At 43.5% G+C, this 12,360-nt stretch overlaps 2 protein-coding genes across 4 annotated transcripts in view; one reads left to right on the forward strand and one right to left on the reverse strand.

Moving 5' to 3' along the window:
• Nucleotides 1–602: 602 nt before the first annotated feature.
• On the forward strand, nucleotides 603–9,230 carry LOC129112514 (zinc finger protein 184-like). 2 transcript variants are annotated; one of them, XM_054624650.1, is made up of 9 exons: nucleotides 603–2,184; nucleotides 3,185–3,387; nucleotides 3,520–3,618; nucleotides 3,754–3,849; nucleotides 3,977–4,084; nucleotides 5,741–5,864; nucleotides 5,957–7,112; nucleotides 7,276–7,328; nucleotides 7,759–9,230. In XM_054624650.1, the coding sequence occupies exons 1-9, from the start codon at nucleotides 2,151–2,153 to the stop codon at nucleotides 9,024–9,026; spliced, it is 3,141 nt and encodes a 1,046-aa protein (XP_054480625.1). In that variant the 5' UTR covers nucleotides 603–2,150; the 3' UTR covers nucleotides 9,027–9,230. The 2 variants fall into 2 exon arrangements, with proteins under 2 accessions (XP_054480625.1, XP_054480624.1); XM_054624649.1 differs by having other exon boundaries at nucleotides 604–2,184; nucleotides 3,974–4,084.
• Nucleotides 9,231–9,320: 90 nt separating this feature from the next.
• Nucleotides 9,321–12,360, reverse strand: part of apex1 (APEX nuclease (multifunctional DNA repair enzyme) 1) — a 3,580-nt gene continuing 540 nt past the window's right edge. For both annotated transcript variants that reach the window (XM_054624652.1, XM_054624651.1), the window contains exons 2-5: nucleotides 11,639–11,770; nucleotides 11,348–11,511; nucleotides 11,058–11,250; nucleotides 9,321–10,333 (exon numbers count right to left, since the gene is read on the reverse strand). In XM_054624652.1, coding sequence (XP_054480627.1) covers nucleotides 9,819–10,333; nucleotides 11,058–11,250; nucleotides 11,348–11,511; nucleotides 11,639–11,699 — 933 coding nt within the window. In that variant the 5' untranslated portion in view covers nucleotides 11,700–11,770 and the 3' untranslated portion in view covers nucleotides 9,321–9,818. The remainder of the gene's footprint in view (nucleotides 10,334–11,057; nucleotides 11,251–11,347; nucleotides 11,512–11,638; nucleotides 11,771–12,360) is intronic.

Raw genomic sequence — 12,360 nt, forward strand, 5'->3', positions numbered from 1 at the left:
AAGTTAAAATGGCACCGAAGAGTTAAAAGAGTCAAAAAAACAGAACAAGCCCATGTTATCAGGTAATACTGAGAAAACGTGACCATATAAATAAATAATTTGTTTATCAAGGGGGTCATACCAAAGTCAATATTATTCAGCAGCCCAAACGCTAAAGGGAAGCCGTTGAATGTACGATTCCGAGATGTCGGCGTAATTCTCCCATATAGATCTGCCGTTTATTCAGTGAGGATTTGTGTCAAATGTTTTAGATAACTTGTAAGATAAAGGTTAGGGTTAGAAAACGTGTTGCCAGCCCACAACTTTACTGTTTTGATTCACTCACAATGCTCCAATGGCTCAATATTCAGCCGCAAGAGGCAGCTGTTTGCAGCGAAAAAGCTCTGAAGACCCACAGCGCACATGCTGAGCACCAAACTGTAAGCGACTATAGCTAGGGGGCAAGGTGGAGCCTTTAGCAGCTAAAGGGACAGATCTCTCCTCAAGTGGACACATTTTTTTTTTTTTCCTGGGTTATTTTGTTGATAACTACTAAATAAACATAAAAAAACAATAGTAACAACAGCACTATGCTCATCTTGAATACACACCAGCTGTGTCCCAATCCAGCGGCTGCATCCTTCGGAGGACCCAGCCTTCGACCGTCAACTCGACCAAGCAGTCCCTGAAAGGAGACTGTCTGGTCATCAGAGGATTTCCTGTTTGCGTCACCAGCTTTTCGCGCCCCCACCCTTTTGCCGCTCCCGTCTCCTAGCAACCAGCTGCGGTTGTCATAAAAGAGGTAAAGCTAAGTTAAAAGATTAAAATGGACGAGTTGCTATAAATAGTGCAGCGGCTGTGTAACACAAGTGTGATCTGATCAGGTCCCATGTTGTTAGTTTTAACACTTAGCCAATAATTACATCTAAATGTGAATTCTCCCATTGCTAGTTCACTAGTCGCCATGTTGATAAAAAAAATAAAAATAAACTTAACCGGCACGCAATGAATCTTGGGATATGTTGGGCCGTGATGGATCCATCAGTTGTATCCTCCGAATCTGGGAAAAGTAGGCTACATTTGTCGGCCGCATTAGAAGGAGTCTTCGAAATAGGACAGCCTCGTCGAGGCCGCCTGACTCAATCAGTCTACAAATGCAACCCCCGAAGGATGCGGCCGCTGGATTGGGACACAACTATAAACACAGTTACTTCGATTATTTGAATTTTGAAAATGGGTGTCCTGGCTGTCAGTTTAAGTTTAAATTGAATGAGTATAGATACAAGTATGCACTGTCGAGAATAGTTTTTCTCTTTCGTGTCACAGATATAATTTCGTCATCTGAAGTCTTCATGATGTGCATGAAACGTCTTAGGAGGCATGATCTCCACCACCTCTTCAGACTACGAGGTGCAGGATCTTCTGGGGTCCGGCACTTATATGGAGTGGTCCCCCAATGCAAGAAGTTAGCCGCCAATAAAACGCTGGCTTTTAAAGTCCTAAGATGTAATGCGCAAAACAGTCCAATTGAGCTTTACCTCCACAAGCCACAACAGTAAAATGCTAGTTAAACTATAATCAACAGTTATAATTATCAAACATTCATTTCTTCAAAGTGCAGTTAGTGTTGTGGTTTCTAAAATCTGAACGTTTGGGAGAATTTGCCTGTAGACTGTACTTTAAATGATTAGTTTGTAATTTTTGGAAATGCTCTTATTTGCTCAGTTCTTAAATGTTAGATGCATTTTTTACATTTGCACAAAATGTTTAATATGAAGCTGAAGCCAGGATGGTTAGTTAATTGTAGCATGAAGCCTGGTTCTGTTGAAGAGGAATGCAGTGCGACGAATCTCCAGCAGGGGGCGATAACAACAGCACAAGTATCACCTGCCGTAAAGTAAAAATGGAGAAGAAGACAACAAACAAATCGACAAATCGACTCCACCATGTAGCGAAAACTGATTGTTTAGAATATTAGACGTTTAATCGGAGTGTACATCTTATTTAGAGGAGTTTTGAAGGGTCAGTTGGATAACTACCTCAGTCCCATCTTTGTCATTTAGCTAGTGACTACCAATACTAGCCAACTGTGGCTGGCTGGCTAGCTAGCTGGATCACAGCAGCTAACCTCAGCTGGCGTTACTTAAAACTTTCTACACCGGTGTGAGAAGATGGACCCAAGTGTCTTCACGGACGTTTCCAAAGGTTTGTTAACTGGAAAACCGAGAACGATTAAAATAAAATCTGTGGGAAAAGTTTGAGTAGGCGATAGCCCAGCTAACTTGCAGGTGTATCTGTGCTTTAACTCTGGCCAGGTCAGCTTAGTGACCATGGACGTACATTAGGATAGCAACGTTACCGTGACGTGTTTTTCCCCTGCATCCCTACATGCATATTGTCACATGAGTGAGTTATGTACGGACAGACTGTTTAAACTTGGCAAATGGCTACCTGTGTTTGAGCAACATTGTGGTTATTGAACATGCACTCAGTGTTTCTAGTGAGGTTGCATTCAAAACACATCGCTGTTCCTATAAAGGTTAGCTAATGCACTAAGCATCTACATGGGCAATATAGCTATTTATTTCCCTCACATTCGTGTGTTTTTCTGTTGTGAATCATTAAACATCACTTTATTGTGTCATTTATTCATGACAATAAAAACCTGTGCAATACATTACACATTACACTGTGCAATAATAGTTAAAAAAGTTAAAAATAGTTAAAATAGTTGTTGTTTTTTTCTCTGTCTGTAAATATAATATTTCAGTTATTGTTGTTTTTTCTACTGTTTTTTTTTTTTATTGCTTATTTATAATACTTGTTTTATTTTATTTTTATTTTTATTTTTTATTTTTAGCTTGTCTTCTTCTACTATGTCTCTTGTGTGCACTTTATGCTACGCTGTTGTAAGTCTGCAAATTTCCCCGCTGCGGGACTAATAAAGGATTATCTTATCTTATCTTATTTTATCTTATAATGATTAAAACTAATTATTTCGCCAAATTAATCCCAGAAAGTCCTCAGGAATAACTGTAAATAACAGCCCCTGTCCAACACCCTGTCATCGCACAGTCTGATCCTTCATTTGACAAATGTGATTTAGAATTTTGTAGACGGATAACATATCAGATTTATTTGGGATAAATGGGACGGAAAGGCTAGCTGCGTTTATTTACTGTCTCGATGCTTTGCTATTTTTCAGGTGACCCCTTACCTCTGGCGTCGCTGCGCCTCCTGGTCCCACCTTTCCAGCTTATGGCAGCCTCCATGTGGCAGGTTTTGAGGAAACAAGATGTCATGAACTACTGGAAAGTGGCAGAGTTTGTCTCTTTGGTGATGGACATGGTCCCAGGGCTGCTAATGTACAAGAACAGGACACAACTTAATTTGGGATTAAGAGCCAGGGTGGGTACCAGTGGAAGACACAACGCATTTATTGCCCATGTAATATTTTTTTTTTAGGATGGAGGCAATCATAGAAAGTTATGGACAGAAAAAAATTTGTTAACTATATTGTGAACAATATCTCCTCATCAGTATATTCTTGAGTTGTGCCGAAGTGAACAGCCTGTGGAACCTGGCTTCATCTTGTCCATCTTGGAACAATTTAAACCCCGACACCCCACCCTGATAGACGTAAGTGTGCCCAATCTAGATGAGTTTATTTCTAACCTTTTTTATAACATTTCTTCCTCTTAGATCAATATGTGTTTATTGAGTTTTTCCAGTAGTGAACTTGTAATATGCGTCATCTTTATGCCCTTATTGCAGACGAATGAATCACAAGAGGAGGAAGTAGTGGTCAACTTTCTTGAGTTGATCCAGACTCTGCTCAAAGATCCCGAAGAGAGACAATATTTTTTCTTGGTGAGTCGGTTTCACTTACAGTGATTGTGCCAGATCCAGCTGTATATGTTTCAAAAAGCAGGGATACCTGATTTTGGTTGTATATTTGTGATGCAGTATAATTGAGTCTTCATGTTATTCAAAGGAGGTCTTCCCTGCTGAGTATGGACCTCAGTATGACAGCGACTTGCAGATGCTGTTTTCGGAGTTCCTCTGTCGGCTGGCTCAGCTGTTGCCAGTTCCTGACCTCGAGCAGGTGAGAGGTGTCCTTTTGTCATAATTTTTCACCATTAAAGAACAACCCAAACTACAATACTGCTTCTACAGATTTAAACAAATTATTTCGTATTCAATATCAGGAAGAAATTATTTTTGCATTAAAGGACGACAGGGCCAATTTGAAAAGTGGCTCATGATATCTTCTCTTGTTCTAGTTAACAAAAAGATGCACAGTACCGGTACGCTGTTGGACATTGGTGTTTGCCAGTGAAATAGGAGTGATAAGCCAGTTATAAGTTGCACACAACATCAACATATCATAATTAACAGTGTCATATGTTGCAGTTGGGATATGATCAATTAATCAATCCATCTATATTTATGCAGCACATTTCATACAGTGGCTGTAGCACATTGTGCTGGACATGACCGAAAAACATTTAGCCAAAACTTAAAGCAAACTAACAAAGGCACAAAAACAGCAAAACAACAAAAAAATGAATCAGTTATATCTATTTTGCATCCTGAACCTTGTGCCGCCCAAGATGATTTTGATTGGTTTAGATAACCAAGATAGTGTTTTTCCCCTTTTACCAGAGTTATCATGAGTTGAGCATGAGTTGAACTATTATAAGTAGTCTTATTATATGAATCATTTATGTCATATACATTGAATGTGTTGTATCTCTGTTATGCTGTTCATTCTGTACACATGACATCTATTGCATTCTGTCCATCCTGGGAGAAGGATCCCTCCTCTGTCGTTCTCCCATAGGGTTCTTCCTTTTTTCTCCCTGTTAAAGAGGTTTTTTAGGGGAGTTTTTCCGGTGCCGATGTGAGGGAAGGACAGAGGATGTCGCATGTGTACAGATTGTAAAGCCCTCTGAGGCACATTTGTAATATGTGATTCTGGGCTATACAAAATAAACTGAATTGAATTGAGCCGGACCCGTCTTTAGCACAGATTCAGCACAGTGGAGATAGGTCTGGGTATGCAAGTCTATATATGAACTAAATATATAAGTAGTAATATTATGGCCTCTAGTTTAGGGACACATTCAATTCTCCTACTGCTAATATAATGCACGTAAAACCTTCAACAGTTTGTATTAAGGTCAGAAAGGACCAAGCACAGCAGTACATTAACAACATACCAATTGTACGATTTTTAGAAATAAATTCAGAAATGTTAAAATCTTAAGCAGGTACCTTCATGGTTGATCTAATGAGAAATCGTGTTGCAGTGTTGTATGTACAAACAGGAAGTCTGTGTGGGTCCAGTACATTTGCATAGATGGAGACAAGATATGACGAATGTATTTCAGAATATGTAATGATCTTATCTTCAAGTAAATCAAATATAAGTCTGCAGTTGTGCATAGTGTCACAATAATGAGGTTTAGATAAGATGACATACCATATAAGGCAATAATGGCTAAATGATTAATGCTCTATGCTACATAGTATACACGTTCCTACTGTCTCAAAATGTAAGTGTGGACTAAATGAGGGGGAATGTGCTACACTTCAAAATTCTATGTTGTAATTCAAAAGCTAAACAGATAAAATGTTATTGATTACTGATGTATCGTACAGTTTTTTTTTAAATCTATCTCATGACTTTGTATCCTGTTGAAATGTTTAGATTCTATTGGATTTGGTGTTTATGTTTGTTTTCATGGATTTCCCACAGACTGTTTCCTGGCTTGGAGCCGAATGCTCTGTGTTTGAGGATTGTGTGCATTCAATCTCTGATCCTACAGACCTAAACATTTTGCTCGAGCACCACAAACACCTCGGGCATCTAGAGCAACACGGTGAGCCACTTCCCATATCCACTGCCGTTTTATATCTCTGATGGAGCTCTACGACGATAATGTCTGTGTCACCCTTGTCCTTTTCTGTGCAGTTCCACCCTCCAGCATGGGCGACAGAATCCTGTCCTCCCTGTCCTTAGCTCCGTCTAGCAGAGCGGTAAAACCCAAGGAACAACCCGACCAATCCAATCCACTGGAAGGCCTCCGCGATGACGCACACACCGTGTCATTCGTGGATGACGTAGCAGTTGAAATCATTGCAGTGACCGATTACGCAGAGGTGGAGTTAGACGCAAGCGCTGACATTGAGGTAGTGATGGGAGAGAACTGCTTTGAAGGAACAGACGTAGACGTGGAAGCCCAAGACTCGCTGGTAGTGCTTCCTGGAGAGGCGACCATGGAAGAAGAAGTGGATGAAGCAGGGGAAGAGGAGACGCAGGACAAAGTGGCGAGTAGTTCGGCAGAAACCATCCTTCCAGAGATTAACGAGGAGAACTTGGCCTCCTCCCAACAAAAAGTCTCAGCGGGACCTCATGACTGCCCGGACTGCGAGAAGAAATTCAAGTTTGCCTCCTCGCTAATTGCCCACAGGGTCATCCACACCGGGGAACGCCCCCACCGGTGCAACGTCTGCGGTCGCTGCTTCTCGTTCAGGCAGTCCCTCGACAGGCACAGACACACGCACAGAACGGGACGCAAGAACAGCTGCGTCGTCTGCATGGAGACCTACCACTCCTTGTCCGCCCTCAAGGAGCACAAGCAGACGCACATGGAAGACGGTGTTTACACGTGTCATGGGTGCGACAAGAAATTTAACTGGGAGCTGGCGCTTGCAAAGCACCTACAAACTCAAACTGATGATCACAATGCAAACAAGCCCACAGCGAGCGGTGAGGATGGACGAGAGGCAGTTATAGGCGATGAAAATGTATGCGAGGCTCCTGTTGCACCTGCTCAACCCGACAGACCGCTGGAGGCGGATGATGATGATGATGATGATGTTGGTGATCAAGATCCGGGGAACGTGCAGGTTCAGAGCAGTGAGCGTGCCACCTCGGCGCCTGAATGCACCATTGCTGAACTTGACAAGGAGTTCGTTTCCCCGGTGAAGGTCCGCACAAGTGGGCGCAAACGTAAACCGACCATGAAGATCCAGGTGATACATTTTCAGAAGCGCATGGCCACTAAACGAAGGAAGGAGATCACCAAGGCCAAGCCTCTAGAGCTGAAGCCTTTGCCTTTCAATAGGTAAATAACATCCGTCCTCATTCTCGTCTCGCAAATGGTTTATTTCTCTGTTTCTTTCATTCTGGTTCTATTACAGGTTTAGTACATACAAATCTAATGTGATATATCATGTTATGTAGGCAGATCAAGCCCCTCATGTGGATTTCTACTTTCACTTTAACAGTGCAGAGCACTCTTATGGGTCGCCCATGGTCTCTGCAAAGGTCGGTGAAGACAGTGAGTGTTTATTTTTATATATATTTTTCACCACAATCACAGAATCAGCGGGGTCAGAACAGTTAAGACACACAAAAAATCAAAGCAGCTGAATGTTTAAATTACAGGCCAGAAATGACCCCAGTAATTTATCAATTTGCATAAAAAAAGGTGGCAATTTCCCTTGAAATGTATCTAATGCAAACAAAAGAAGTAACTAAAAAAGACACTTACAAAAAAAATAACAAATGAGTAGTTGTCAGTCTAGGCAGTTATTCACAATGAAATTTCACCCTAATTGTTTGCAATTCAATTACACCTATGAGCAAATTCTGGGGTAATTCATTTCCAACCTGTAATTTGCGGGGGTTATGGAATATCCCTTAATGGCACATGAAAGTCCAAAATGCTAACAGAGAATATTAAATTTGTTTGTTGTTTTTCCCATAAGGTTCTGTCACAGATGGCTCATCAGCTGCTTTCTCCTGTCCTAAGTGCTCCTTCCACCACTCAGAAGAGGCCCAGGTCCAGCAGCACATTGACAAGGTCCATTCCGTTGAGACTGAGGAGGACGAGCCGTCCTCTCAGCCTCCCATGGATGAAGAGGGCCGCTTCAGTTGCCCAGACTGTGAGAAGAGCTTCAAGTTCCAGTCCTTACTAAAAGCTCACCAGCGCATCCACACGGGCGAGCAGCCCTTCCTGTGTTCTCAGTGCGGACGGCGGTTCTCCTTCAAACAGTCGTTGGAGAGGCACAGGCAGACGCACAAAACCGGGCGCAAGTACGAGTGCCTGATCTGCGGGGAGTTCTTTAAGTCCCTGGTGGCTCAGAGGGAGCACAAGAGCACCCACATGGAGAACGGCGAGTACCTGTGTTCGGAGTGCGGCCGGGCGTTCGCCTGGAAGTCCGCACTGGTGAGACACCTGAAGACCCACGGCGAGGAAGCGGACAAGGTTGGGCGTCCTTACAAATGCCCTCGCTGTGAGCTGGGCTTCAGCTGTGCCAGCTACCTCAGCAGGCACCTCCAGACTCACCAGGAAGAGAGAGTGCACACCTGCAACTGCGGGAAGAGCTTCGCTTACCGGGCGGCTCTCACTGCGCACCAGCGCATTCACCAAAAGGATAGGCCGCACAGTTGCCCGCAGTGTGGCAAGGGATTCCTCTACAAGGGGGGTTTGCTGAGCCACATGAAGATCCACTCGGAGGAGATGCCCTTCATGTGTTCCTTCTGCGGCAAGAGCTTCAAGAGGGAGCGCAACATGAAGAAGCACGAGCGCTGCCACACCCGGGAGAACGTCTTCAGCTGCTCGCAGTGCGACAAGAGCTTCGTCTACAAGGCCACCCTGATCCGCCACGAGCTGACTCATTCGGGCGAGCGGCCGTACCTTTGCTCTGACTGCGGTAAGGGCTTCTTCTCTCACGCCGAGCTCCTGAAGCACGAGCGTTTCCACACGGGTCACAAGCCCTTCCAGTGCCCCCACTGTGGCAAGAAATTCACTCAGTCTTGCTACCTGACCATCCACCTGCGCTACCACACGGGGGTCCGGCCGTACTCCTGCGCCGAGTGCGACAAGAGCTTCCTCAGTGCCAACCGCCTGAAGAGACACCAGCGAACGCATTCAGGGGAAAAACCATACCTCTGTGTGGAATGCGGGAAGGGATTCAGGCAGTCATATAATCTCAAAATGCATCAACGAACACACATCATGAAGATAAAATAGTCAAGCCTTCAACTATTGATCTGGAGATTAATATTTTGGAAATTTAAATTTGATTAAAGATTAGAGTGGAACAAAATTAACTGTAGATGAATTTTTGTGACTTAACCTCCCATGCAATTGGAGTGAACAGCTTCTAGTATCTAGGAAGAAGAGGGTCATGTTGATTGTTCTCATTACACTGAATGCATTTGATTTCCAGGTGGTGTTGCGATTAAAGCACGTGTGTTTTTCAGAAGCATTGTGCTGTAATACATTTTTGCTCATCTTTACTCAGTTTTCAAATAATGAACAAAGTAGGGTACATAAGTTCAGTCTTTATTGTGGGCATGTTCTACAACAGAAAACTTGACACTGCTTTGGAAAAAGAGACTTAAAACACATTTGTGCTAGAACAGGTTACATTTTCTTATCGGCAGTGATTTTGAATTCAGACAGTAACACAAACACATACTGCAGGCTCTGTGGCATGGAGGCTTTCCTCAGATCAGCAGTAGTACAGACAACTGCGACACAGTTCCACAGCCAGTCACAGGTCATTGTTGAAAAACCTGGATGGACATATTTGGAGAATAACTGAGATGGGGCATACACCACTGGGTTTACTGACAAACTTCAATTGTATAAAGAGGATACACGGGCATTATGAATTGTGCAGTCATTTAATGGAAGTTTCATCTGAAAACTGAAAAAGTTCAAAATACGAGACAAACTACGCTTCTGCTGAGCTGGAAAAGGTAGCATTACGAAAACATTGAGGGCTGTGTAAAGCAGTAGCCCTGCTCAGACGGTGACCTACACGGCTATGTGCAGAGTGATGGGGCAGTGGTCACTTCCCAGGGCCTTGCTGCGGATCTTGCTGTCGCACAGGCCTGGCAGCAGGCTGGACGACAGCAGGAAGTAATCGAGCCTCCAGCCCACGTTCTTTCCGCGGGAGTTCATCATGTAGGTCCAGAAGGTGTAGGCGTTGGCCTGCTCCGGGTAGAGCTCGCGGAAGCTGTCGGCGAAGCCCGACTCCAGCAGCTGGCCAAAGCCCTCGCGCTCCTCAACGGTGAAGCCAGCGTTTTTCTTATTCCCCTTGGGGTTCTTCAGGTCGATCTCCTGGTGTGCGACGTTGAGGTCGCCACACAGCACCAGGGGCTTCTGCATGTCCAGCTCGCTCAGGTACGCCCGGAAGTCCTCGTCCCAGGTTTTGCGGTAATCAAGGCGCACCAGGCCTTTGCTGGAGTTTGGCACGTAGGTGGTCACCAGGTAGAAGTTGGGGAACTCGGCAGTGATGACACGGCCCTCCTTGTCATGCTCTTCTTTGCCTGGAGCATTGGAAGGTAAAGAGCAGTTAACAATGGAATGGAATGTCTTCACAAAGATTCAAAGTTTGATAATTAATTGCGTAGGTTTGTGTTCACAAAAAACAATTGCATGATAATAAAAGCCCAGCAACAGCAAGTCAATCTACATTCTTCTTTGCTATGTACAACAATATGTGACTGACAGCTTGTCAGCAATGTTTCCCACATTTTGGAATAAAATGGAAACTGCTTGCCTGGCTGTGTCTAAAAGGTAACAAATTCCACAGCTCATCTGTTATCTCGTGTGTTTGGTTCATACAAAAAACAAAGAGTAAAAGCGCTAAATTGCAATTAATGTGTTGAATACAGGAGCAGATGCCAAGCAACCGTTGGAGACTGCAGGAAGTTACTGCCCTAAGCTAAGAAATAATTTGGCAACTGACCCAAAATGTGTTAGTATTTCTGTTAACCAAATAAAATTTGTAGATGTACTTGAAAGGTTATCTTAAATGTCTTTTCATGCAATTTCCAAGCACTCAAATGTAAATGAATTCCAAGCTGTACTTGACAAATTTGGTTTACAAAAGTATACCCTAGAATTTAAACTTAAGAAAACCAAATAGTATTGTTGTCATTTACAGCCACCAGTGTAGGTTCAAGTACAAGTTCCCTAATAGCCTCTACTTTAGAGGCTCAGTGTTCTTTTTTTTCCCTCCTTCTAATAACATTGGAAGACACCACTCACCAATGCCATAGGTGACTTTGAGGGGTTCAGTCTTGCACAGCATAGCCACACCACTGTAACCCTGCTTCTCATCTGACGCAGCCCAGTACTTGTGTGGGTACTCTGGCATCGAGGTGATTTCCGCAGGGAGGGCTTTCTCTGAACACTTTGTCTCCTGCAGGCACAAAACATCTGGAGCCTCCTCACGCACCCACTGGGAAGAAGAAGAACACAAGTGGTCACCGTTAAAACTGATCTCAAAACGTAACTTGGGAAATTGTTTACTTAGCCCCTTTTCACTGCAAACGCACATCCAGACCATTCTTTTTCACCCAGGCCCTCAGGCCGTCAACGTTCCAGGAGGTGATCTTCATGTTGGCGTCGCGTCCGTCTTTGCTGGTCATTTTGTCAGGAGGATCTTCGTACATTATCGGGGCCTCGGGTTCCTTAGCCTTCTTGGTTTTCTTTGCCGAAGCTGTGAGGTTATAAGACACAGACATGGTCATGAAAGTGGTAAATCACACGTCTTTTAGTTTGGAAAATGCATTCAAAAGTTGTCCTATATGCAGTAGACCAGTATGTGTTTGTACAAGCTGTCGTACCGGAGCCTGTGTCGTTCTCCCCGTCCGCGGCCGCCTCCTCTGCCTTCTTGCCCCTCTTCATACTTGAGCTCGCTCTGACTGCAAACACACCTCGCAGACAAACAGCACGCACACACAACACCACACACGCCGCTGGAAAAACAGGAAGGAAGTATTTATGTGATGCGTTCCTCTGAAACTGTTATAATTCCACTGCTGGTCAGACAAAACAAACAATTTGAAGATGTCACCTTGGGTTCTGAGAATTTGTGATGGGCTTTTTTTCCTGGCATTTGAAAGGCCAACACATTTTTAGAAGGAAAAAAAATTAAAGTAGCAATAATTACAATTGAACCAAATTGAGTTTTTAAGTTACCACACTCAAAGGTTGAGAACTGATGGTACTTACTACGGCCTGACCAGTACTGTTTATGTATGTTGATAAGTAACAATATTCGACATTCAGAACTAATTCAAGAATAATGAACATTTTGACCAGCTTTGTAAGGGATGCTTATTCTAAATTACTTCAAACATATGTGTCATTCATGAACAGCACTTTGTTATTCATCTGCAGACGTTACAACAATACAAATACGCAAGTCTGAAAACTTAACTCGAATAGATGCAGCAACACCTGTATCGCACTATCGGATGTTGGCCGAACTACTACGAGTGTCCTCATAATGCAAAATGCCTCTGTTTCAAACGTAATTTGTTTTAGATATGGTGCCTGTAAAGGC

The sequence above is a fragment of the Anoplopoma fimbria genome, chromosome 23, assembly GCF_027596085.1.
Source record: "Anoplopoma fimbria isolate UVic2021 breed Golden Eagle Sablefish chromosome 23, Afim_UVic_2022, whole genome shotgun sequence".
NCBI lineage: Eukaryota > Metazoa > Chordata > Actinopteri > Perciformes > Anoplopomatidae > Anoplopoma > Anoplopoma fimbria.

Excerpts from the sequence above, each read along its gene's own strand:
- LOC129112514 (XM_054624649.1), top strand. The coding sequence starts at position 2,151 with ATGGACCCAAGTGTCTTCACGGACGTTTCCAAAG. Across the intron at positions 4,085-5,740 it reads CAGTTCCTGACCTCGAGCAG|ACTGTTTCCTGGCTTGGAGC; the intron begins GTGAGAGGTGTC and ends GATTTCCCACAG. Across the intron at positions 7,113-7,275 it reads AAGCCTTTGCCTTTCAATAG|TGCAGAGCACTCTTATGGGT; the intron begins GTAAATAACATC and ends TCACTTTAACAG.